This window comes from Aptenodytes patagonicus, chromosome 6, assembly GCF_965638725.1.
Source record: "Aptenodytes patagonicus chromosome 6, bAptPat1.pri.cur, whole genome shotgun sequence".
NCBI classification, from domain to species: Eukaryota; Metazoa; Chordata; class Aves; order Sphenisciformes; family Spheniscidae; genus Aptenodytes; species Aptenodytes patagonicus.
Window position 1 is genome coordinate 72023462 of NC_134954.1, and position 25000 is coordinate 72048461.

Below are 25000 nucleotides of genomic sequence, written 5' to 3' on the forward strand. Positions count from 1 at the left end.
ATCCCAGGCCACAAATAGCACAGGAATGCCTTCAACACCTTCCAGAACTGCCATACTGAAAGCTTAATTCCAAAATAGAGCTGACAAAAAATACTTGTCAGCATGATGCCACACGACAAAACTCAGCAAAGCATGATGCAACCGTGAGATATCCAGACATAACATATGGTGCAAAGATTGGAATTAGTGAAGACCGATCACCAAACTTAGATTGCAGAAGGCAAAAAATAAAATCAAACATTAGTACCTTCAGCCAGATTTTTTTTATTTTCGAAATGTCAAATTATAATCTTAGTGTCATTCAACCGAATGCTCTAGAGCGGTGCAACCATGCAGGCGGATACAGTGCCAATTGGTCATTATTTTATATTTCGTGCTATTTTTACGCATATAAAAATGCTGGTATTCAGTGCCTGAAATGCGGAGCCCTGCTTTGCATGTCTTATTGCTAGAGCAGATCGTTAGGAACTTATTAGTGAACTGGCCTGATTCCTCAGGCGTATTTATCATACTTAGCTAATGTGGCATGTGACCAGAACAGGAATAAACTTCACACCAGAGACCTCCCATCCTGTCAGTTGTAAAAGTGTGGTATTTCGTTAATTCTTAAAGAAGCAAGAGCAGGGAGAGGAAGAGTGCAGTGGAGGGTGGGCGAGAAAACCCCAGCCGAGAGCGAAGGGCCGGGAAGATGGGAGACCATCACCGGCAGCGCCGGCATGGAAGGAAATCCAGCAGGGAAAAAAAAAAAATGTTTTCAGACCACTGAAAGATCTCAACTTCCAGGAAAATTCAAGTTGCTCCTTTGTGAACCTGATCTGCTTTCTTTTCCCCTGCAGTCACTGCCGGGACTCGAGAGCAGAGAAAGTCAGGCATAGAAAAAAAAAATTTTCACTTCCATAGCAAAGCTGCTAAGAACGACTACCAAGGAATATGCTAATATTTTTGCCCAATCTAGTCACAGCTACCTTCAAGTCCCACTGTGAAAGTTCACATTTAATAAGGTGTGATTAACGAATGCTCAAGGAAGCCAAAAATTGTATGTTATGAAACGAAGGGGAGATCTGGCAGGAAGGAAAATACAGGAGAAACCACAGACAGAATAACCCAAGTGACAGGGAAATTAGTGGATGCCTGGAAATTAGGACTCAAACTACATTTCTTTGTATGGGAGTTTCCTAAGCTTGCACACATACAGGGTTTCTTTTTTTTCTTTATTTCCCTTTATAGTAAAATTGAAAATTCAAGCTTGAGATATTGAATTATAGCAGTATTGCTTTTCTGATCTGTTTCCTAAATATGCATTTCTGCCAATTATTTAACCTGTTGGTTAAAAGGCAAGCTTGAAGAAAATTCTGGGCTTTGAGCTGTACACATACTTTGGCTTTGAACCTCCAGCCTTGACCTGGGGGTGCACCGAAGCCCGAGCCGGGAGGCGGCTACCTGTGATTCGGAGCGCAAGTTTTGCCATGACGGGGAAATCCCACAGTCTTAGCTGGGGAGGTTTTAGCACGATCAAGTCACTTAACTCGAATTAGCTTAAAATCCCAAAGCACTCTCGACCTAAGGACTCCTTAAACCCCAGCGCTGCCGGGAGAAAACCCTCACGGGTGAGGTGGGAGCTTTCCCAACGCTACCAACCACCCAGCTGGATGCACCAGATACGCCTGCCTGCATCCCTGCCTCATCCCAGCTGTCCTGCTGAGCCCACTCAGAGCAACATGCTACCGTCCCTTTGCTAATATCTCTGTAGTTGCTAATTTTTTTCCTCTTTTGTTCCTCGTAGACCTTCCGCTTTTCCTCGGCACCTTTTTTTGTGTCCTTCTCCTCACTGAACTTCTGCCCACGCTGTCTCAGTCCCTCCCTCTGACTTACTTTTCCCTAACATTGACAAGCCCAACCCTTGTCTTGTTCCACTTCTCCACAATGCCGCTCCTTCTCCGTTACTTCAAATTTCCTGATTTTTTTGATGCACACTCCATTTGATGCCCACTACACCCTTCTCACCCCACCTTTCCCTCCTCTTCAAGCTGTGCTCCGTCCAGTTGCCCAGCACTTTTCCTCTCCTCAAACAGAAGTCAGCCACCTCCACTGCTTCTCATCCAGACTTGCCTCCCATCTGCCCTTCCCCAAGGCTGGGTGATGTGCTCGTCCCTCGCTCTTTGCCTGCTTTCCTCATCCCTTGCACGCAGCGTTGGTTCAACGCTGCATCTCCTGCTCCTGCTACCTGGGGCCTCCCCTGAGCCAGCACAGAGGTAGCCTGGCAGGGAGTCATCCATATTATATAAATTAATTCAGAAATGAGAAGATTAATATACTTCCTATTTTCATATTAATTTGTATTATTACTAAAAAGGCTATACTAGAGCTATTTAGTCTACCACATCCGTATCAAGGACTCAGTTTTGATCTGAGGGAACGTGACAGCTTGAGCAAAGTTCTTTGTTCAGACACCACACAACATACCTTAGCAGCGTGCAGCGTGCAGCTGTTACAACACTAATTGAAATATGTTTTTAAATGTATCGGGTTTCCGAACATTTGCGGAAGAATTTTTTTTTTTTTTCCCCGTGTGGAAAACCCAGTATTTCAGCCATCGAAAAGAAGTGCCTAATCCCTACAATGCATTAGTAGGCCATAAAATAAAGCTGAAGTAAGGTATTTTACACTGGGGATGGGGAGAAGTCTACAATTGTAGGTGGATGGGGAGAAGTCTACAACTGTAGGTGGATGGGGAGAACCTACAACTGTAGGTGGATGGGGAGAACCTACAACTGTAGGTGGATGGGGAGAAGTCTACAACTGTAGGTGGATGGGGAGAACCTACAACTGTAGGTGGATGGGGAGAACCTACAACTGTAGGTGGATGGGGAGAACCTCCAATTGTAGGTAGTCCTGGCTGCTTTATCAGCTATTTAGCTAACACACAGGAAGAGCATTGTCGTGCAATGTCATAACATCAGTGGAGCAGGGGTGGGTCGAAAGGAAGCAGATTTGAACATCCCATCCTACCGTTTTTACCCAGTCTCATGTGAGATGACCTGTGTCAGCCATGGGGGATGGAGCTAGGAGAGACGTACCCAAGGCAGCTCACAGCAGGGCTCATGAAACACTTGTGTGTCGTCATGTGGGTGCCTGATGTAGATGCCACATTTTGCAGTGAAACTAAATGATAAATCTCTCTCAAATATCTAAAGGAAATGTTTGGGCTCTTTTATAGTCCACCATCTGCAACAAGAGGTTCCCACAGGGGCTCACGCTCAATTTACAGAGGGGAAATTATAACTAATCTGTTTTCAAAGTCTCTAAAATTGCTTTTCTGTTAAAACAAAATAACAGGAAAAAATCTCTAACAGTAAGTTGTCTGAACCTGCCTGGGCTAAAAGTCTTTGACTGAAAAGCTGTGTGTTTCCCATTTGCAGTGGTATAAAAGTCATAAGACATCAGATCATAAGCTGTCACTGGTCCCGGACTAAATATCACCCATCCTTTGCCTAAGGCAAGTGGGTCTTTTTTCTATGGGAGGGGGCCAAACAGAAATCCCACTCTTTGGAGGAAAGAAGGAAAAATTTTTGTGACCGTTTGTTTTTATTTTTTAAAGCCAGTTCTTTTGAAGCTGCTTGGGGGTTTGGATGTTAGATGTAGTCCCAATGGAGATGGATTAGTGGCCGGAGCACAGCGAAGCGGCCAAAGGTGCAAGATAAATGCAATTTATATACAATTGCCCAAGCTGCACCTGTTCCGTTTTGAATAGGAGACCTTGTCTACAGAAAAAATTTCACAAGCGCTGAATATATCCTTTTTTTTTCTTTATTTGAGTGTAAAATGGGGAATTCTAAACTTGTATCAGAGTAAAGCAAGAAAAAAAACCCTTTAAATAGCATGTAAATTTTTTATGAATCAAGCTCTAAATAAAGAAAACTCCTGAGCTGTGAATTCAAAATACTAGCCAGAGAGAGCTGATTTGCTACCAGGCTCAAGAACAATATTTAGTTTACAGAATCAATCTGGAAATAAAACTAGTGCTTGCATCAGCATGAAAGCTAGGAAAATAAAAAAGAGGTCTTAATAAAATATACAGTGGAAAAGGAAAGGATGAAAGCACTAGCACAGCTATGAGGCCCTCGACAGCCCACACAAGTAATAAAATAGAATATGATGTAATATAGAACAACAATGAAAGGATTTAAAATTTCTAGGTAGGATTCTGAAAAACTGTTTCCAGCTTTTGTTGCAGAGCAGGCACGCCGCAAGTTTCCTTGTGAAGCTACGATAAAGCTGGTGTGTAGCAGACATGGGCGTTGACGATGGCAGAACAAACACTAACCTTCACCTTACTCCCGAGCCAGCCCAACGCAGCGTTGAGGACAAAGGGGGGGGCTGTATTGCTATCCAGGAGCCAGGATATTTCTCTGTTTTCTAGGTGCTCCATTCTGTTTGCTCTCCTGCTCACTTACTTACCCACTACTGCTTTCCCTCCTTATCTGCAACTCAAAGATTTTTTTCTGTGCCAAATGGCACCAGTGCTTTGCCACAAAGGCAATCATCTTCTTCACCTTTAGTAATGAAAGTGTCTCAAACCTTGTGCTAAGTAGCTTGGAGAAATCTGAGATTAGATGCATGCAAATGAAGCGGTGTCTGCTCAACTAATTTCAGCCTGACCAAAGTTAGGATGGGTTCATAAGACTCCACAGGAAAATAATGCAAGCACTGAATTCCTGTGCTACCTGCCATGCTCTGCACCCTAATTGCAGTGCTGCATCCTCTGGTTTTAAAGAAATAGGATCTTGTAAACTTCAAACTCCAAAATGGACACATAACTTCTCTTAAAATTAAATGGCATCCCAAGATTAACTTGGCAGAATTTGGTCCTGCAGCAAGCAGTGGCCTCTACACTAAATTTCAGTCCAGCCAGAACCAATGCAATGCACTCATTGCAATAATACAATAAATTTTCCTTCTCCGTGTGAAGCTAGAAGTTATTGCAAAATACCGCTAATACTGCATAAACTAAAAATTACGGATTGTGAAATTTGGGCCCCTTTTTCTACTGTGCTCAAGCTGTGGCAGGCACAGTGTACAGAGGTAATCACAGAGAGGTCCTTGATCTGTGGCCGCATGGTCCTATCAAAAGTTCTTGGACTGACACAAAGAACCAGCCAAATCCCATTCTCCTTCTTCTTGCCCTGGCAGGGAAACTCAGCTCCACCGCAATACCTACGACACTCCTGTTTTCTCCTTTACAGTAGTTGCTGTTGCACGTGATTAAGCCAGCTCATGTGGTTTTGCGTGTCAGTGTTACTTTTTGCTCCAAATAATTTCTCTGGGGTAAATCTTTAGGGGCTGCAAAGCAGGAACGTGGCCTCTGTCTGACTCTTTTAACCCTTGTTCTAGCATCGGTTGCAATAGGTATGTGGACCATGAGAAGTGGTGACAAAAGAAAAATCTGATTGTTCAAATATCAGAAAAAAGACCTAAAAAAGCACATAGATTTTTTTACATAGGAAAAAGGTCATCAGTGTAAACAACATCCACTATTTGTCCTTCTCTGGGAAAGACAGGAAGTGTTCCAATTCCTCCTAAAATATGTCTTTAATGAAGTAACAACGGATTGTGGTCAGCTGGTCAGAAAACAGCAACACACTCAGAAAAGAAGCTTCTCTTTTTTAGGTTTCAAAAAGTGGATTGAAAAATCTGGGCCTACTCTTACAATGACCCCAGATGCAGAAGATGGCTTTACTTTCAATTTGGTTCCTTCCACTGAACACGGACTGCAATTTCGCGCCTATGTTATTAATGCAGTTACAAACTTTTTCCAAAAACTATCAAATTAATTTGAAATTCACTTAAGATGCATGCTAAGCCATTAGCCAAAGTCTCAGTGCAGTGTGCCTCCTGAAGGCTGTGAATGAGTTATGGAGGCTAGCCCAGCCAAGGTCCTCAGAGCTCCCAACCACCTCTATCTAACGCTAGTGTGATGTGTGGAAGCTCCATAAAAGCAAACGCGTCCTTAATACTTTATATAGCGAGTTCCATCGCAGGATTTCAGCCTGCATGAATTAAGATTTACAACACCCCGGAGAGGCGGGCTGGTATCATTTTCCTCTATTTCAAAGATGGGCAAAGGTGAGAGAAAGATGAAGCAATTTGCTGAAATTCGCAGAGGAAGTCTGTGGCAAGGCAGAAAAGAGCGTGGCGCGCTCAGCCTCCACGCCTGTGCCTTTGCCACAAGCCCATCCTTCCTGTCTCTAAACGCCACGCTCGAGCTTGATGATGTGCTGTAGTTCTAGCGTATTAAATATGACACCGTCTACATGTTCTGGATCATAAGGCCGAGTCCCATAAAATTGACGGACGTAGAGTTGAGAAGCCGAAAGGGACGGAACAAAGGAGAAGGAGAAAAGTCCCTACGCTGCAGCTGTGTGGTATTTTTCGAGGCAGTAGGTTCCCGTGCTACTTAAGGACCAGAACATATTTTTGCTTTTACAAATGCAGTTTATTTTGCAAATCAAGGTGATTGCACACATTTCAGCTTGTCAAATTTTCAGCCTTTCAACCATATGTCTGTCGACCTTATGGACTACCAACTTTATGGGATTCAGCCATATGTCCAGATCCCGATATATATGAAGGCCAGTTCTAACATAAGAGCTTTACGGTAGTAGTGTAGTAAACCATAATGTTTGCAGATGGCTGTAATAAAATCATTCAGGAGAGGAAAGGTGCAGGGACGTAAAGCCTTCAAAGCTTCTTCTACTGAATAAACAATTTGATCTGAATACTGTAGTGGGAAGCACATTCCACCAATGAACTAGCTGATCTAGTCCAAAATGTTGCTTTTAATTTTCTTTCCTAATCCCACATGTATTTTAACTTCCTTTTTTGTTTTCCTGTGTAAGATTAGCTTAAAATTTGGAATAAAAGTATAAGGAGGAAAAATAACAAAGTAACAAAGTAAAGAAATTTCTTTTAAAGGTCCAGTCCGCTTCTGAATTGTAATTTTTCATATGTGCAATGCCAAATGGTTATGTGCGGCCTGGAAGATGTATTAATAGAGAGGTATAAGTTTTTTACCATCACATGGTGAGATTGAAGGATGATGTGACTTGCTTCATTTCCTGAAGTGGGACTCAGCTTTCAAAGTTAAGGAAAGTTTCCTCCTGAGTAAGCTTTTTCTAACTCTAGGAAGTTGGAGTTTGGTTTATGTCCTGCTGCACAATAATTCACATGATAATTCACATTCCCTTTGTCTAACATAACTTGATATCTCTATTATTTGGGGAACTCCGGTCCCGCTTTCCCCTAACTGAAACATGCTGAGATGATGCGTCCCCCTCGGAGAGCTCTCCACCTCCAGGCTCATGCCCGTCCTGACTGACAGCAGGCAAGGGAGCACTGCCTGCAAGGGGAACCATGGCCAGCATAGGTGCGACAGAGGGTCTTTTTCAAACCAAAGTATTTTTTACGCTGACAATCCGCGGTGAGCTTTGGCAAACTTCCTTGAACTAGACAAAAATCAGTTCCTACTTGGGAAAGAAGGGAACCTTCCCCGGGCATTAATTGAGAAGTGAAAAAGCGAAATGCAACCTGCCCGCGCTGCTGGCGTGCAAAATTATGGCGAGAGCAACCCCCGTGAGCTGTTTACTTTGAGATAACTCGGCCAGAGCCAGCTCTCGCGCTGCTAACGTCCGTGGAAGTTTTTCTATCGGATTAAATGGTGCAGGCTCAGATAGTGCCTAAGAAACGAGAAGTACACTGTCACTCTTCCTTCCTGTGCCAGACTTTCTGTTGACCAAGTTGCAGTTCTTTCTGAGTGCTAGGGCCTGCCTTATGTGAAGAGGGCTTGTCCTGCGAGATGCTGAGTGCCACAATTTCCACTGCGCTCAGCATGACATTGCGCATAGCACCTGCCGAGGTTCACCCTATCACATCCAACAGTCCTTCGCCAAGCAATAACCATTAAAAAAAATTTAAAAATAAGTTGAACCGAGCAAAAGATACTACTTCTTCCCTGTTGAAAGCCTCAACACCTGCCAAACCATTCGTTGCACAAGTGTAGTCGTGAAAGACTGTGAAGAGCGCAGCATGGACCTCAACCCTCCCCTCGGCGCGCGCGGCCGCCCTACCTGTGTGCTCGTATTTGTGTCGCAGCAGGGAACTGCTCTTCTGGAATGTCTTGTCACATAAGTCACACGCGTACATGCCACTTTCTGTCTTCTTGATCTTCTTTCGGGACAGACAGGAGTCAGAGTCCGTCATGTCGTCGAGGCCGGACATGTAGTCTGGGGTTCCATCAAGCAATTCTCCCTGCGAGGGAACCACCTGTCAGCGACACCCGCTTCCACCACCGCCTCTTCCCACGGAGGAACCAGCCACCCCAGAAAAGTTAAAATCATGTCTGTTTAGGATGGTGGTCCCTCTTAGCTTAGGAACCCGTTGGTAATGAAACTACAGCTGATGGGAACTGTGGAAATAATGAGGAGCCTTCTACTTCTCTGCCTCGAACCAACTTTCTGTCTTTCAGCACTCCGCAATAATATGATTTACACAAGCAGACAGTATTTGTCATATCAGCACTAAATATTTTCAAGGAGCAGAAAATGCAAAGGGGAGGCTCTTCACGGACGGCAAAAAGTATTGTAACATTTTACAGGGTTAAGTGTAAGCAACAGCTAAGAGATCAGTCCTTTCAAAACACTGAAACTTGGATATACTCAGTATCTGTAGAAAGGTTTTAATTGAATTTTATATTTAGGTACAAATGTTATTATTATGCAATCCATTTAAATGTATGTCTCCCGACTAAAGGCCTCAAGCTATATTTTTATATTTAATTTTGTAATTTGAAATAGGGAATATTAATAACACTTTTTATCAATGTTCTATCTATGTTAAAACAGCCTTCAGCATTAAGCAATAATGAATGTGGATCAGTAAATTATTAAATTTCTTGGTATTTATTTTGTCTTGATCCAAAGAGAGTGCAAACTTGCATGATAACATACATTTCCATTTGCTATCACACAGTTCGGTTTTCTTAGACTAGGTTTGCACTAATTAATATTAGAGAAGATTAAATAGGCTTAAATACATTTACAAAGAGGGCAGATGTACTGTAAATCGGAATAGTGGAACAGCTGTTATGGAGGTGCAGTGCTATTTATGCTCCTATTGTGCAAAGAGGGATTACAGCCTGTAATGTAAAACCATACCTGATTTTCACATTTGAAACTATAAAACATTTACTAGTCAGTAAAATTACTAATAGACCATAATAGGACATAGGGGAACATGCACAAATGTAAAAAAAAAAAAATATTAATCTGTAATCAGTTAATCTCATTTAACTAAACTCTGTACGTTATATCTGAATACACCCAGCAAAAAGCTATAAAAGTATGTGACTTCTGTGGAGCAGCTCTTTGCTATAGGCATGCAAGCGGTGAAATCCTTTGCTACTCATGTATTGACTCTGGGATGACCTGAGAAAAGGATTAATGGTTGTACCCAGGCACGAAGAAGTGCTGACCCAGATTACGTGTCCACGGAAAGACTTTGTCTGCAATTAAGGGCCCTAGCTGCTACCTCTCCAAAAAATTTCATTTAATCTCTGGGTTTTTTTCGAAGCTGTTCCAGATGACTGGTGGGGATTAGAGGACTGGTAGTCTGGGAAGGGCAGTAGGTGGGCTGAAGGAAGGGGCTACGGTGAAGCAACGCATCAACGTTTCTCATCCCCCAGACGTTCTTGAGGAGAACGCCTTTCCCATGCACGGTGCACGGGCAATCCCCCAAAAAACACGGAGAAGGAAGCTTTGAGGACTTTCAGTGGGATAGAGCTGCTACGGGGCCATATGGACCTCTGCTTAGAGGGCTATGGCTTTGTGTCCAAATGTCGGGGTGATACCCAAGAGGTCTCCCACTGCTCCTTTTCCCCGCGGTGAAATGTAGTTATGCTCACTGTGAGGGGAGCCCTGCAGAGATCAGTTTCCTTACAAAGTTTCATTTTTTTCTTATTTTATTGCAGGATGGGACTTTTCATGAACGTTATTATTATTTAGATACAATTCTCCTAAGGAACAACTGAGCTCTTAACAGAATAAAAACATAAGCATTATGCCTATTCAAAGGTATTGATGCTGCTTCTGAATCCAAGTAGAAGTACTCCCAAAGCAATTGCAATTTGTTTTCCTACCCCACTGCATTTTTGCAAGTTCAGACTAAAATCAACCCTGCTAATTTTGTTGGAAATGCTGAGTATAACTTTGGGTTTTTTCTTCTGTAAGAGGACATACCACAAAATACTGAATTCTGGCCTTTCAAAAGAAAACGGTTACAACAATTTACCTGAAATCCTTGTTTCCGCTGGTACTTTCTCCTTTGCTGCATATCAGCAAAAGTAGCTGCTCCAGTTGGGTAAGTATAGGCCATATGCGGTAGGAAGCTCATCTGATCTAGTCCTGGGTATGGTCGCAGCCCAGGAATACTGGTCTGGACTGGTGGCATAAAAGTGGCTGGGGGAAATGCGCTCTGTGGTGGAAGTGTTGTGTATAAAGGTTTGGCACTAAATGGGTTCATACCAAATACTGGGTTAGTGCTTTTATCCAGATTATTTGAATTAGAAAATTCCTTCTTGATAAAAGTCAAGTTCAGTGGCTCATCTGAGTTTTCAGATGATGAAGAAACACTGTTGTGTTCTAAATTTACACTATTAGATTTTGTTTTGTTCTTTGTGGCTATAATACTTTTGGGTTCCTTCATTTGTTTTGGTAAAGACAAGTCCAAAGGCTCAGCCTGAAGCTCCTCAGAAGAGAAACTGTTTGGAGTGTAAGAACTACTGTGGGAGTTTTTAGAAGATGTGGAAGAAAGATTTAAAGGAGAAGGAGTATTGCTCCTAGAGTGGTCCAATTTATCAACTGGTTTAATATTGGTAAAATGAGGAGGTTTTGTTAGCCTGAGAGGAGTATCACAATTAGTAACACTGTTATGGAGTTCAGCTATAGATGGTGAAGTTATAGAGTCCACAGGCTTTATTGGAGATCTGGCTGACAAAGAGTCTTTAGTGGGAGTGTTGTTGGTGGCAGCCAGCGCCACCTTGGCACTGGCCCTTTCCAGTGATGGTGACCTGGAACTTGAATACTGGTAGACTTTTCTTTGTTCAAACCATTCCTTCACAAATTCCTGAGGAAGGCCAACAGCAATGGAAATTTTCAGTAGTTCATCAGAGTTGGGTTCCATATTCATAGCATAATATGCTTTAAGTACAGACATGTGGTCCTTGTATGGGTTGATGGGGCTAGTCATTCCTTTCTCAGAAAGTACTGATGACAGCAAGAGGGTTTGCTTATCAAACACTCCAGGTTTGTTGGGAACCATGTTCTCGTGAGGCTGAAGGACTGCCTTGATTTCTTCGTTCATTTTACACAGGTAACGCTCATGCTGATGCAACGGAATGGGACCAGGAAAGCTTTCTTTACAGAACTGGCATGAAAATGGAGTGGATACGTTATGGTTCTCTATCATCTTGTCTTCAGTTACCAGGTCTATTAGGGTTCGCAGCTTCTCTTTTTTAATGTTATTGAGCTGCCTCCTTGAGTCTGTGGTTAAGCTCTGGAGGCAAGCTTTGGCTTCATTGACTTTCTCTAATGTATAGTCAATAATACTTTTAGTGGCACCATTATGACTTACTACTGGAAGACCCACGGGGGGAATACTGGGGGAGGTAACTCCTTGTTCCTCGGCTTGAGCGCATGAATCCTTCATATGGTAAACCTTCAACTTGGAGATCTCTTCAGCCTTGCAGTCCATTTTCTGCCTGGAAACCGTGTTGTCCACAATCTGTAGGACCTTCTGCACCTCACTTAAATTACTGCCTACCGCAGGAAACCCAAGCAATGGTGCTTCCATCCCTACACCTAAGTGCTGCATTGGACTTTGAGCAGAAGCATGAACTCCTAAGGGGCTGGTTGCTCCAAGTCCACCATTCATAAAAGGACTAGTTGCACTAAACCCATGTGAGGCCATAAGAACCTTATATTCATTGAAATCTAGTGGTTCTGTTTTAATTTTCAGTAGGCCTGTTTGTTCAGACATACTAAGTGGTTTGCCATTCTCCAGCTTGTTTCTCAGCTGTGTAATGGCTGAATTAGTAGGAGAGGAAGATACAGAATTAGGAGAAGAACCCGTCTTGATATTGTTTCTCATTCTGCCATTGACAGAGATTAAACCAATACACTTCTTGCTGCTGATGTGCGAACTGTAGGAGCCAGAATGGGAGAAACGTTTCTTGCAGTTTGGACACTCATATGGTTTTTCACCTAAAATGATAATTAAAACCAAATGTTAATTATCATTGTTGCTGCTATAATTGCAAGCGATCGCATTTGATACCCAACTGATCGTCTGTGTATCCGCTGATTAATAGTGAGGAAAATATTAATTCTATGAATATGACCAGACACTACCACTGCTTTATCCTCCTCTTTCTACGGGTCTTGAGGTCAGTTTGGACCGACGGTCTCCAGCCGGCAACAGCCGCCAAGGTGTGAGATTGGCTCCAGACTGACCATTGCAAGTGACGGGTAAGTACCCTGTGGCGAAGGGAGTCAAATCAAATCCAAACAGTTCAAATTTGATTGGTTTCTTCTTTTTTTTTTCCTTCCAAAAAAAAGGAATTTTCACTGGAAATGAGCACGGTATGAGAAACTGAGTCCTGATGTCAGGACCTCCACGTCAGCATTGGTGGAGGTTTGTGCCTGGACAGAGCCCGGTGGCATTTCGTGTGCTGAATGCTGCGTCAAGCACGAGAGACAAAATGCACAAGTCATTCAATATGAGATGCTTTGCGCTTACTCATTATCTGAGAATATGAGCTGTATTTCACTTGGGGGGGACTTTTTGTTATGGAAAATATAATGGACTCTTCAGGGTCCGACTGCACAGAAACGAGCGAACGCTTCTGAACTCAAACTGCCGAACAATCCATCTATATTATTTGCAGGAAGCTTTACTATTTCCAAATCTTTCAGCGAGACCGTGGTATTAACAGCATGATAAAGGAGGATGACTCAGATATCACTTATGAAATACCTTAGTAGCTCCAAGAAGCCAGAAGCAGAACTGTGTAAATTTTAAGCAGTCTTTAAAACTCAGCTAATTAAACAAAATGCAAATGAGCACACCAGCACCTCTGCTACTCACCACTGTGAATTCGCAGGTGTTCCTTCAGATGGTGTTTATATTTGAAGGCCTTGCCACACTCAGTGCATTTGAACTTGCGATTGCCTGCTCCTTGGGTCAGCATTTGGTGCTAGGAGGGGGGAAAAAGAAAAAAGATACCGACATGAATTTTATGCAAGAGAAACCATGAATTTCTAGCTTAAAAAACAAAAACAAAATTAATGTGGCTCTGAATTTATCAAGCGGACCAAAAGGTCTGCATGTACATTTATTTGTCTCATCAGTGCTGCAATAAAAATCAAAATGTTGGCAGTAAACTGAAACAAATGAGAAAGTACTTTCACATGAGCATTCGATATTTGCTTTAGAATTATTTCCTAAGTCTCTCATCAGAAATGTGTTGCTTTAAGGTATCTTACGATGAGAGAAACTGTTTTAGAAAAAGATTTGTGGCTCTTAATATTCCTAGCAGATTCTGAACATGTGGGACTCCGCTTGTTTAAAAATTCTGTTTACTGCTTGTGTAGGAAAGACAGAAACACTGTCGTTAGTGGTATTTCGTGTAAGATTTAATTCATTATCAAGCAGAAGAGACTGAGTCTTCGTTGTGAGCTGCTGCTGGAAATGTCTTTTAAAATCACAGAGCGGCAGGGAAGACTTGAGCTACCTTTCGTGCCATGTTTTTCCCCGGTGCTCTTCTAAGGGGCGAGGGAAAGTTGAAAGTTATGAGTGGCATAAAGATATAATCAAAGGCAACTGACCTTTTTGCAACAAGCAAGAAAGGCCCCGTGACTTTGAATTTGGAGAGGGGAAAAAAAAAAAAATTAAAAAAAAATTAATAATATTCATAATAATGCAGCCAACCGCTCTGGGTGCTCAAGGTAGGAGGTCAGCCTTTTGCAGGCGGCCACAACACAAAAGCCTATTGCAGGAGCAGGGAGGGGGGGGAAAGGGGAAAAAAAGAAGGGGAAAAAAAAAGGCAAAAAAAAAAAAGGCAGCGCCGAAACGGTATGACAACTGCGAGGGTGTGCTGCCTCTTCCCACATTCCTGGCGAGACAGATGGTGTTACATGGGACACAGGGAGGTTTGTTCAAACAGCAGCAACCTTCAAAGATCAAGCAGAGCCCAGCCCGCCGCGCGCCATTGAGGGACCCGCGCTCATATGTTGCTGAGTTGCATAAACAAACAGCAACAGCTGTTTTGTCTCCCCCCATCGCCCTCCGAGGACTACTATAAACTTTAGTTGTGCCACTGTTAATATGATACAATCATTTTAATTTACTAATTGTAAATGCCATGAGCAAATGAGGGGACTTTTCAACACCAAAGCTACCATTCATAATGCGCCAGCACCAGCGCGCTCTCGCATGTGAAATTTCAGGCGGTTACGTTGGATAAATATCTAGGCGGGTTTTTTTTTTCCCCCTGGTGTTTTTAATGATACGAAGCAAAAGAAAGAACCTTACGGTGGATCAGGTTAGGAAAAATACACATGTGAAAATGTGTTTGTCTACCAGAGAAGCCACGGGAAGGAAAAAATAGGAGAAACCACTCCAGAATCATTTCAATTGATTTAAGATCAAGCAAAAGATACGGTTCTCTTAAAAATGCTAATTGCAAAAAATCGCGTGATTAGGAGATGCGTGTTTGCCTAACTGAATTTACCTTATGCCGAGAAAAACCTACCAAGAGAAACAGAGCCGAGCATGATTTTCAGGTTTTTAAGAAAAATAAATATGGCATAAAGCCTTTATAATTTGACACAATGCACACATCTATTTATTTAAGTTTTAACCACGCCATTTGAGGTTCCGTTACAGCCATCCATAAGACGGGTTTTCAGAAGTGATTCTCTGGCGAGGACAGGAGTAGTTTTTCTGCTGGTATGCAAAGAGTTTTGTGGCACAGGTCTATCGCCGGGCTGTTTAGGAGCACTAGGGAAGCTCAGTCACCTGTTTGAGATACGCGGCGTTTCCTTAAACGCAGCACTGAGATAATATTACATGCATCACATTGAGGAAAAAACTGCCTTGATTTATTGCAGATACGCTGCCGGGCTATACTAATGATAGCGATGCCACAATTCTAGCACATGCATGTGTTAGTGGCACAATCGCAAATGATAGCCTATATGTGCTGGAGGAAGAGTTATTCTAAAAATGTGTAATTATGTTTAACAAACGATTATACAAAATACGCATAATTTCATGTGGTTGAAAAGGTTACTCAAAAAGTAATGAAAAAATATTAGCGGATCTTTTAGTATGTCTTGGAGCTCCTATTTGCAACACTGCAAAGTAAAACTAGGTGAAAAATGGAATTAAAATTGCTGAGATGTTTAATAATGTATAATTAAAATGCTACAGTTTCATTCACTTTTTGAGGAACATAAAAACGAAACTAAAGTCAAGTTAAAGTGCAAATAAAATTTCTAAATTAGAAATTAACACACTCATTCGATCGTGAACATAAGACTATTAAATCATATTAGAAGAGACCATCAAAAAATCATTTAGACCTCAATTAAAGCTATTACCATTAAAAGATCTGCATCTTCAAAATGCCATGAAAAATTAATAATGATTGCCAATCAAAGCAATATCGTTTCTCTAAGGGGTTATTACAGAAAGAAATCACTTAAAACCAGCCCCCCACCTGATCTGTCCCTGGCTTGTGTGTCACCATATGCCGCTCGAGCTGGGTGCGGTAGGCAAACGTGTAGTTACAGAGAGGGCACGAGAAGTTCTCCTCGTTCTTCTCGTGGCGGTACTTGATGTGCTCCTTGAGGGACGTCAGGCGCTTGTAGCCCCGGTCGCAGTAGGGGCAGGTCAGCAGTTGGGCGAAGGCATCTGGAGTTCCAGGTGGCAGGTCTGCACCCCGGGACAGGGAGGGGAAAGAGGCAGGCCAAAAGGTCAGCAAATCAATGGCAGCTCATGGGCTGATTTCCCGGGATGGTATGAGAGGAATCGCTGCAATCTGCTGCCCGAGAGGGAGGGACGGCGCTTCCAACCGGTGGCGGGAGGCACCGGCACCCGCGCACGCCCACAGCAGACTCGCAGGACCCGCTCCGGACCCCGCTCGGAAATTAATTACGGGCATCAGTCCTCCCGCAGACCTCGCTGGCTGGAAAACTAAGACATACTTTCCCCGATCAATTGGCGATTTGCATTCCAGCCCCAGCTCATTATGTTACTTAAGCCATTGACCGAATCCTTCCTACCAACGCTTTTCCAATTATTTATCAAGGCATCGGGGAGCGATGGGTCGGCTACCCCGTCTTTCGTTGCATTAAAACTCTATTAAAACTTCCCAAACTCCCAACTAGAGCAGCAGCCTTTCTCCCGTTTAAATTCAGCTCTTCGGTTCACCCGCCAAATAATACAAATTTGCTGACTAAAAAATCACAATACACTGAAATTACAGCCCCAATCTTTGCTCATGAAATTCCATGCCGCTGCAGCTGTTCTTCAATTTTTAAGGTAAACACCCAGGCATGTAGTGCATTTATAATTGCAACAGCTGCACGAGGTCAGGATACTGGCTAAAAATGAATTACAGCCTCACCATTTTCTTCTTGCCCATTGGCCTCTGGAGTGCCAAGGCGAGACAGTTCCTCGGGGGCTTCGGGGTAAATAATGGCTGTGTCGCTGCGCTGCAGGTACTCCGCTATGCTGACTGCATGCCCATCTCCTTCCTCCAGTTTCCTTTTGGCAAAATATTCCTCAAAGTCCGACGTGCAATTTGCGTTCTTCACTAAAGTGAGAGAAGGGGAAAAGAAAGGGGGTTTGAGTGCATCCTCCCCGAGAGCTCGGGTCGTTTAGCATCATTATGCACAGGCTGAGCTGGTGTGCTGGAGCTACGAGGCTGGGGCTGCAGCTGGATCCTCACTCTCATCGGTCTTGCTCCAGCTCCTGATAAAATTAATGCCAGCTTTCCACCAGCGTGGATGGAAGTAAGGGTGGGCAGTTAAATTAACAAGAACACGGGCTCTACAGGGCAGCAGGAGAAGTTTATGAGGCTTGGGTAATGCAGGTAATCTTTCGTCTATGGAACCTGAACCTTCAGGGGGCTCCTGAGGGACCCAGGGCTTTTGGCATGAACACAGCTCGACCTACAGGACTGAGCCTAGCTGCCCCCAGATCCCGCAGACCCCGGGACAGTCCCCGCATGGGAGATGGTATTTGCAGGTAGTAAAGACCACAACCGCTTCTCCTCCAAGACAGGTCCTGCCTCGGGCTGCTCTTCCGTGGCAGGCATGAGAAGAGAATTGCTCACAACATCTTCCCTTTATTTTTTTTTCTCCCTGAAAAATTAACTTACAATGGGAGAATAGGTTGTTTTAAAAAAAGTATTGTTTCATAGATTTCTACAAATAGAACCACATGTTTTAGACCATAACAGGAATACCAAGCCTAAACCCACTTTTACAGTCTGTACGAGAGTTTTCCTTCTTTTCCTTAAATGTAAACCCGATTTTTTATTGTCCATGCAATGTCTATGAAACATAATATATGCTCAACCGCAAAACATCCTGTTATTAAAAATATGCTTTTCTCCTCCATGTATGAACACCGCATACAGAAAAGACCTTAAAAACTCTGGGACGTTATAGACAAATATTAATATAATTATACCAGGAAAAAAAAGGAGCTGATCATTTTCTTTCTCTAATTTTTTTTTTATTAACAAGTCTTGGAAGACACAGTTGGTGGCAGGGAATTAAAGATACTTGTTTTTAACTGACCGTAAATGAAAAGAACGGCTTATGATTGATTACATTTTTAATGTATTTCTCCTTAGGTGAAATAAGAAAATGAGGCAACGCCATAAACCATTCTACAGTTCATGTAAAAGTAAAATATTAAATGGCACGATTCTGCTCTCACTGACTCCAGGGAGCAATATGGAGTAAACTCATGGAAATCAAAGGTGTTATGGCCCTGCAGGGTTATACTGGTTTGTAACCGCTGGAAATGACAGACTAACCGGCTCCTTGGTGTTTAAAAACGGGTAAATGCTTTGCCTCGGTTTCCTACAAAAATGCAAGGTGATGCTGGCATTCAAAATGAGACATGGTCTCTGACTGGGACACAACTGGAAACCTGAAAGTGCCTGGTTTGAAGCGCTGATCTTGCCGTCATCAATAAAAGTAGATATTCGTCTACGCAAACCTCATCCCTTTAGCCGATAAAATCAAATCCTCTGGCTGAGACAAATATGCCCTATTTTTCGTATGAGCTGAGCAGCTTCTCAACCGTTCCGCAGTATTTTAGTGACAGTGACCAAAAGGCACAGGGCATGGGACCCCGTTTTTGGAAGGAAACTTCTGTTCCTATCGCAGCAGTTGTGTAGGGAATTGCTACAACACTACAGAGTTCCTCCCTTAGTCCTTTTGTAGCTCCTGTAGCTCCTGTTATCATTTGTTATTAGCACGAGAAACAATATCTCCTTTTTTTTCCCCAAAAAAATGCAACTTCTAGAGAAGGGGAGTGTGAGTACGGAGAACAAGACCAAGTACCTTACCTCCATTTTGTAGCTGTGAGAGAAATATAACAAAATGGTGGTTACTGAAGTAGACCTTATGCACAAGAGCATCAGACTATGGTTTTGACTTCATTTTTATCAGAACAAAGCTGAGGCATTACTTCTTACATTGGAAACCTGACTTTTCATTCCCTTGCTATGCCTAGATCTTCCAACTGTTGCAAGATCATCCACCCTCCGGCTTAACGGTACCCCATCTCCTCTCCTTCTCTTGACTTAGCAATAGATCCAAGGAAAACAAGTTTATCTTTTGCCAGATTCAGGCCATGACCCAGTAAATGCTACCTGTGAAGCAGGGAAAGAGAGCTTTTCTCCGGAGAGGAGATATGGGAGCAGGAAGGGTAAAAGGTGGGACAGCTCCAAGGGATGGCTCCATGCGTCCTTCTCCTCCTCCAGACAGGCTGGGGGGTTTTGGAGCTTGCAACTGTATTTATAGGATCAAGCCACAGAACAAGGCCTGAATTAATATTAGGAGCTTCAGTCCCAAACTCAAACCCAAACGAGGTTCTTCCGTTCCGGCTCCCAAGTCTATCTGGAGGCTGATCCAACAGGCTGTGGAGGACTGCTGCGATATTACTGGCCTCGGCTTCCTAATTCTCTGGATTATTTAGCTTCTATGTCTGTGCATGCAATCCGGGAGCTAAAGCAAATGTTTATGTCTACATTATAAACCCCTAAAAACAAGAGGATTTAGTGGAAAAGCTGACAGATCCTTAACCGAAACAATACAACCAGTGCTGCAACACTGCAGATTAACATAAATAGCAAAAGGTGACCATGTGTATCTGGTTTCTCACCAGCGACGTTACTGACAATTCAGACATGGCTGGAAGCTCACCCAGTGTTACTGAAAAGACCCATCTGATAACCATTAGGTTTCTCTCTTGATTTCTGGGGGGAAGGCTTGCTTCCCCCCAGTGCCCTAATTTGTTTTCCATGCAGAAAGTCATGTTCCCAGATTCCTCGTGGGCTAACACTGCACACACATTGCACATCCCCTCCTGCGAGGCAAGAATTTCAGCGAGATCTACGGCGGGTGACCTCACCAAATAAGTCTTTTTTTAATTAATTATTGGAGCCTGGAGAGCAGAAATATTTTCTGCTCCAAAAGCTGATGTGGCCGTGTCACATAAAAATAAAACGCATTAAGGAAAGCTATCTTTGGAGGCATTTAGGACCTTTCAAGATAAAGTGAGCGAGAGGTTCAAGGAGCTTGGGAGACCAGTTATTTTGTGTGGGAACTCGTCCTGCAAGATGGTGATAGCTGCCCTTAATCGCAAACAAAGCTAATAAAACCACAGCCTTCATTAGCCAGGAAGTGAGAGGCCCCCATTGGTACACACAGATTACAGCCTGAAACGGCCTGTCCTCCAACCTGCCAAGTTTTACTTCTGTTTTCCCCCCTCCGAAGGTTTTTTTTTCCCTTCTTGAAATTATATTCAGAGATCTTTACTCGAAGCTTGTCAGACGTTAGTAATCGAAACCTGGAAATTTTTTTCTGTTTGTTTACATGGAATTTGTTAATCTATTTTCTGCAAACAACCCAGTTGTAATAACCATAACAGGTACAATAAAATAAACCATAGGAGTTTATTCATTCACATTTTAAAAAACCCTTCTGCAAAACATCATTTTGTCAAGTAACCATTTCAGAAATCCCATAAATATTTACAAATGAATTTAGCAGGACCAAAGACTAAAATTTTCACTCTAACGGTCACTTTTGCTTTTCCACTATAAAGTCTCCATGGCTCATTATAAAGATGCAGCTGATTAATGTATGGATAACAAGATTTCTTTTTTAAGTACCACTAGGAAGTGGCCATTCTGACAATAGCAGAATAATTTAATAACGGAGACTTTTTCTTTTCGTTTTCTTTCTCTACTAATGACGTTCTGCAATGAATTTGATGCTAAAAATACACCACAGTTGTTGCATGCACCTACAGCAACTTTGCCAGTTGGATGTATGTGAATGAGCCTCAAGTTGCGCCAGGGGAGGTTCAGATTGGACGTGAGGAAAAATTTCTTTACTGAAAGAGTGGTTAAACATTGGAAGAGGCTGCCCAGGGAAGTGGTTGAGTCCCCATCCCTGGACGTATTTAAAAGACGTGTAGATGCGGCGCTTAGGGACATGGTTTAGTGGGCATGGGGGTGTTGGGTCGATGGTTGGACTCGATGATCTTAGAGGTCTTTTCCAACCTTAATGATTCTATGATTCTATGATTCTATGAGTCTGAAGCTGTATCTCCTATCTCTGCGCTCAGCCCAGGTCATGGAGTGCTACTAAATCTGGTGTCAAGAGGGAGAGGCACGTTGTGTTAAATGAGAGAAATCTTCTTGGCCCGTCTGGAAGAACCCATGTTAATCTCTAGGAAGACCCAAATGGCTTTCCTGGACACCAGAAGGTCACTGCAGTATGGCTTTCGCTGAAGATGGAGTCACTGATCCAACTTCTTTCATTGGGTCGAGTCTCAGCCTCACCTCAGCTATTTTATTAAACATCAGTCTTAAATCCCCCTACTATCTGCAGGGAAAAATTGAGGCCAGACACTCAAGACAGGCCCAAAGCCTATAGTGAGGCTGAAGAAGAAAACTTTGAACATTTCCCAGAATAGGTAGGAAGGATCTCCAATGGCTCAGGGACTGACCTCTTCCCTTGCCTCCTCAAATAATGGTTGGGGCACCTCAACAGGCAAGCCAGGGGAGTTTTTACTCTGCGTGAAGGATGCTGCAGCTCCTGTCACCTGGCATCTTCCACTCAAGGTGAAAAGACTGGCAAAGGCATTTAGTTTCTCAGATGATTTAATATGACTAAATAATCTGACATCGCTTTTAAGAGACTACAGAAACTGCAGCCATTACAGAAACATGTTCTACCCAACCTACCCAGGCACCAGCCTCCACTGAAGGAGGTGGCTCTGAACGCCTCAGTGATGAAAGATTTGAATTAAACACTAGCAGAGCACTAGACAACTCGTAATGGTTATTTGAGCAAGCCCGTTGCAGCAAATAGCAGCTGGAGTAAAGAGGAGGCTGGGACTTTTGCACAGGACATTTGGGGAAGGAATTGCCAGGTGCAACATCCAGAGCAGCTTTTGCATTTTAAATGCAGACCACTTAAATGCAAAGCACTCTTTGAACCACGAGTTTGCAGTGTGCCAAGCTGGGTAGGGGCAACCCTTATCTTTTCCCCCAGAAAACTGGTTTCAGAAGGGGCAGGACGTGCCACGGACCCCACGCAGAGTTAGCGGCAGGGCTGTGCGGGGGCTCGACGGCACCCTGCCCCCAGAGAGATGCCATGAGGCTGAAGTCAAGCAGGCAGAATACACCATCAGATACGGGAAGGGAAGGGGCTAAGAGGACATGAAGTCTTCCCCCTCGAACAGACCACATTGCAAGTATGAAAGAGTCAAGGCCTGTTATGGTAAGGAAAATATGTGCAAAGGAAGTCACACGGACTGATAGGGGACCTCAAAGGCTCTGGTAATGGTAATTCAGATAACCATCAAGTCTTATTTCTGAATCAGACGTCTTTTAAAGTCCTGTTTCTCCAAGTGCTAAGCACAATTTGTCACTTTATTATTGTCCTTTGGAAATAAAAAAAGCTTTTCAAATACATATGTATCCAGTTCTGTATGGCAACATCATTAAGTATATATGTAATGATAAACTGTGCCTTGGTGCCACCCTTCTTTCATGCATAATAAATCTAATGGATGAAAAAAGCAGTGGCATGGGTTTATTTTCCTATTATTTTCCCCCTCAAGAATTAGAAAGTAAATTTCTTGTGTTACTTAATAAGAGCATTGGGGTTTTATGTGGGTGTTACCAACATTAGGAAAATGTGAGTAATAAAATCCTTGCAAGACTTAGGTACCACCTTTTACAGTAATACTTGTAGGGGGCATTACCTATGAACTTAATCTCATAATGGAATGCATAGAAATATACTTATACTAGAAAACTCTTAACCGTGTAAATCAGGGCTATCTGCAACATCTCAAATTGTGACAAATGCAAAAGAAACACTGGGTGATGTATGGTGTTCAGCTGTGCTGAGGATGGAGTGGGGCCTTGTGGCCTTTGGAAAGAACATGGTAAACCCCTGAATTCGTTTGGATTCGAAAACAGTAACAGAAACCTTTTGCTGTTTTGCTCTGCCACAGAAAAAAAGAGATGGCTCGGAGATGATGCCTGCTAAATATCTCAGTCCCCGTTCTTGTTCCACAAAATGTATTGATTTCTAAGAAGAGGGGAAAGAAAGAGATGTGGAAAGTGTGTGTGTGGGAAGATTAGCCACAAACATAATAATCTCATAAATATGCATTTTAAGAGTGTGTGTGTGTGTGTGCGTATCTATGTAAGGGGTTTATGTGTGTCTTCCTGAAAAGATGTTTTCAGTCTCTGAAGTAGCTCACTCTGTGCACCATGCGAACCTGGGGTTGCCAAGAAGGGTGCACCCCATCCTCATTATCAAGCTCTTTGTACAGTCCCTCTCATTAAAAGACTACTGTATCTTGGTCCAGCTACTTTAAACTACACTATATTCGCCCTCGCTGGGAAAACATCTCCTCATGCTGCTGAAAACTATTAGCTTACAAGGATGCAGTTAAAAGGAGTTAGGGGCTGAAACGTTGCAGAGCACGGGAAGGGTAGCAAGGACTCTCACCGAATGAGTTTGTCGCTGCACCGTTGCGATCAAAAAAAAATTAAAAAAACCAGGAAAATTATGTAAATGTTTCCCAATTGTTAAACTGAAAACGAGAAAGAAATTGTTTTGTCACTAATTCTCTTCATGCACAGCTAATTCGACACGACACAGAAGAAAAGCGATGCTCATATCGCGCAATACCTTACCTGTACCATTGTTTCCAGTGGTCTGAATTGTGGCTTCAGGCCCCATAGTGTCATAATCTTCCTTCATTTCTTCTGTAAAATAAGCACGCACACTTTCAGCATTTGCACATTATTGAATTGCTTTACAAAGCTAGGGAGCACGCTGCAGTAACAGGGAAGATCCTGCTAAGGGAAGGAGAGAAAAGGGCTGTTGTGGACCTCTATACAATGGCTTTGTTCTGGCAACTGAATGAGTTCAGCGGTGCTGGATGGCCGAGAACTTATTTACTTTAAACATGACAGCGAGTGGTGGAAAACAGAACTATTTGTTTGGAGTAAATGAAGGGCTTTTCCCAATATCAAATCTAATATCAGTCGGGTGATAAAAAGGGATTTTTTTTTTCTTTTTTTTTTTTTTCCCTTCCGTATTTAAAAGAAATAGTCAGTTAACAGACACTGTGAGTTCTATACCTGGAAGAAACTGCAAATACAAAAGGAAGATACAAGAAGTTCTTATACATCTATTTCTATCTATCGTCACACAGATCTTCTGAGCTGTCATCCTCATTTTAACCTCATCTGAAGTGCAGCATGTATTAATATCAAGTGGTGCAGAAATGTGACAAATTTTCGGCTGTGGGCAGTTCTTCTCTGCCCCTACGATTTGTTTGCGTGTTCTGTGCACTCTCTGTGCGCTGACAAAGTCTGCCTTTATGGCCATAAATTGGGTTAATTCACATGCAAATGAGCATGATATGTGTAGAACTATTTACTCTGTGTTTATCATGGATCGGTTTGCTTTCCATGAAACTGGGAGTTCGGAGTGTGTTAAAACAGCATTTCGAAGAGGCTGGATGCAGCTCCATCACTGGGGAGAACGCTTATTTTCATAGATGTTTCAGGCTGCCTTAGAGTGCCTGTCAAACTTGGTTTCTTGCTGCTAATTTGTTAGTTCATGTGCAACAGGTATTCACACATACAGCCTGGTTAAGATTTAACCCTCCAAAGGGTTTTCACAGGCAAAAATAAATATACATAACATTTCTTTCTCGCCTTTTCAACTTCTCCTAAATGCCAGCCTTTCTTTATTTGAAGACATGCACAAACATACAATCTCTCTTTTTTTTTTTTAAGTGAGAGAATTTAGTATTTGAGATTTAAGTGAAAAATCTGCTTTAATCTTTCACTTAGCCGCGCTTGTAAGAAACAAAATGTCAAAAGGCCCCCAGAAATGGTTCAAATATGACCAAAAGAAAAAAAAAAAAAGAAAAAAGAAAGAATTTCCCAGAAATGAACACAAGTCAATGATGATTCAGGAAGATGGATGCTGCTCGGCCAGTCAAGTGGTAGACTGGCAAGAAGATCAAAGCCCACTATTAAAATCTTATTGATACGCGAAGCATTAAAATTCTTATTACTCATTTTTTGTGAGAAAGATTGTTA

General features: G+C 42.6%; 1 protein-coding gene across 1 annotated transcript in view; it reads right to left on the reverse strand.

Annotated features, from left to right (window-relative positions):
* ZEB2 (zinc finger E-box binding homeobox 2) overlaps positions 1 to 25000 on the reverse strand; it is a 115175-nt gene that overhangs the window by 2992 nt on the left and 87183 nt on the right. Inside the window, exons 4-9 of the mRNA XM_076343135.1 lie at positions 23579 to 23650; positions 16739 to 16927; positions 15830 to 16044; positions 13195 to 13303; positions 10342 to 12311; positions 8124 to 8304 (exon numbers count right to left, since the gene is read on the reverse strand). Of these exons, the coding sequence (XP_076199250.1) occupies positions 8124 to 8304; positions 10342 to 12311; positions 13195 to 13303; positions 15830 to 16044; positions 16739 to 16927; positions 23579 to 23650 (2736 nt within the window). The remainder of the gene's footprint in view (positions 1 to 8123; positions 8305 to 10341; positions 12312 to 13194; positions 13304 to 15829; positions 16045 to 16738; positions 16928 to 23578; positions 23651 to 25000) is intronic.